The sequence below is a fragment of the Bos indicus x Bos taurus genome, chromosome 4 (genome assembly GCF_003369695.1).
Source record: "Bos indicus x Bos taurus breed Angus x Brahman F1 hybrid chromosome 4, Bos_hybrid_MaternalHap_v2.0, whole genome shotgun sequence".
Taxonomy (NCBI): Eukaryota; Metazoa; Chordata; class Mammalia; order Artiodactyla; family Bovidae; genus Bos; species Bos indicus x Bos taurus.
This window is the reverse complement of record NC_040079.1, coordinates 13,457,284-13,458,931: the sequence shown is the minus strand read 5'-3', so window position 1 is coordinate 13,458,931 and position 1,648 is coordinate 13,457,284. Positions and strand designations below refer to the sequence as shown.

The window sequence follows — 1,648 nt, the reverse complement described above, 5'->3', positions numbered from 1 at the left end:
AGAAAAGAAATAGCAACAGCTGCTGAAGAAATACAGTGAACACCTCCGGCTTTGGACCTTGATTATACCATATATCTCACCCCACTACTGCCCCCATTTCATTCCTCCCCTGGGAAACATATCTTCAGAGATTAAAAGGAAGCCAATAATTTGACTAACAGGGCTCCTACAAACATCTACATATTTACTTTTTTTTGATTCTTCCCACATCACAAGAATATGGTTCTCTAAGTTCAACAGTGGAAGTATAAATAGAAACTAAGGTGATGAGATTCTAGCGAGCAGACAGTGGGTGCCTTTTTACTGGCTCTTCCTACCTCCATAGCCTTATCAGGAGTCATACACACTACTTGGCTTTTCTAATGGTGACAGTGCTTAAAGAGGGGAAAATTAGTGTTTTCTAGTTCCAATAGTCCATAATGTTGAATACACCACAAAAAAGGAACTGAGAGAAGAGTTAATCCTTGAGGAGTTGACAGCCACGTTTCGCTCTATCTCGAAGGGCCTTTTTGACTTTGTCATTCCAGAGAGTGAAGATGAAAGGGTTCAGCAAAGGGGTTAACACGGAAATCAACAGGGAGACTATCTTATTGTACTCGGCTGCCTGCGTTTGCTTGGGTTTCACAAACAGGAACAAGCAGCTGCCATAGCCGATGACAACAAAGGTGAAGTGGGAGGCACACGTAAAGAAGGCTTTCCCGCGGCCGGAGCCTGAGGGGATCCTGAGGATGGTGGAGGTGTTGTAGGTGTAGGAGACAATTGTTGGGGCCAGAGAACCAATGATAATGAAAACAGCCATTAAAAACAGAAGAAACTCTGTGAAAAGAGTGTCATCACACAATAGTTTGAGCAACTGACCTCGGTCACAATAAAAATGGTCTAACATGTTTGATTTGCAGAAGGTAAACTGAAATGTGGCATAGACTGGCCAGATTTCGGAAAGGAACCCAAACACCCATGACCCAGTCACCACCAAGATGCAGGTGTGGCTGTTCATAATGGTATTGTACCTCAAAGGGTTACAGACGGCCACGTAACGGTCCACAGCCATCACTCCCAACAGTGCAAACTCTGTGGTCCCCAGAGCAAGGTACAGGAAGAGCTGGGCAACACATGTAGTCAGAGATACTGTCTGCATCCCAGGGAGCAGCAACCCCCAGAGCATCAAAGGGGCAATAATGTAGGTGATGATGGCAGAGAGATGACCAAGGGAAAAATACATGGGGGACTGAAGACGTTTATCAATGCAAACAATGACCATGTTCCCCATTACTGTCACTGAGTAGAAGAGAAAGAATACAGCAAAAAGAATTTGATGTAGTTCTTGGGACCCAGGGAACCCTAAAAGGCAGAATTCAGTTCAGTGGCACTTGAGTGATTGCTCATCATTCAGTTCTTGTTTCTGCTCCTTGGGAAACCTAGAGATCAAAAGAAGAGAAACGCTGCTCCACATGGTCCTGCTCTCAAGAGAGAAGGACAGCCTAGGATGAGGAACCATTTCCAACCTGGGGACCAGGTGAGCTGCCCCTATGAGGATGCTCTGCACAAAGTCAGACCCAAATGTTGTCACTTCCGGTCCAGCTGAAAGTTCACTGCCTGGAATGGATGAAGATAGCATCCTCTCCACTTGTGTGAAGAACACCTCTCT

At 45.4% G+C, this 1,648-nt stretch overlaps 1 protein-coding gene across 1 annotated transcript; it reads right to left on the bottom strand.

Moving 5' to 3' along the window:
• Positions 1-457: 457 nt before the first annotated feature.
• LOC113891837 (olfactory receptor 9A4-like) lies at positions 458-1,389 on the bottom strand. The gene is given in 2 exon segments (XM_027540316.1): positions 458-1,363; positions 1,366-1,389. Coding segments are annotated over 2 exon segments (930 nt in total).
• Between the last annotated feature and the right edge of the window lie 259 nt (positions 1,390-1,648).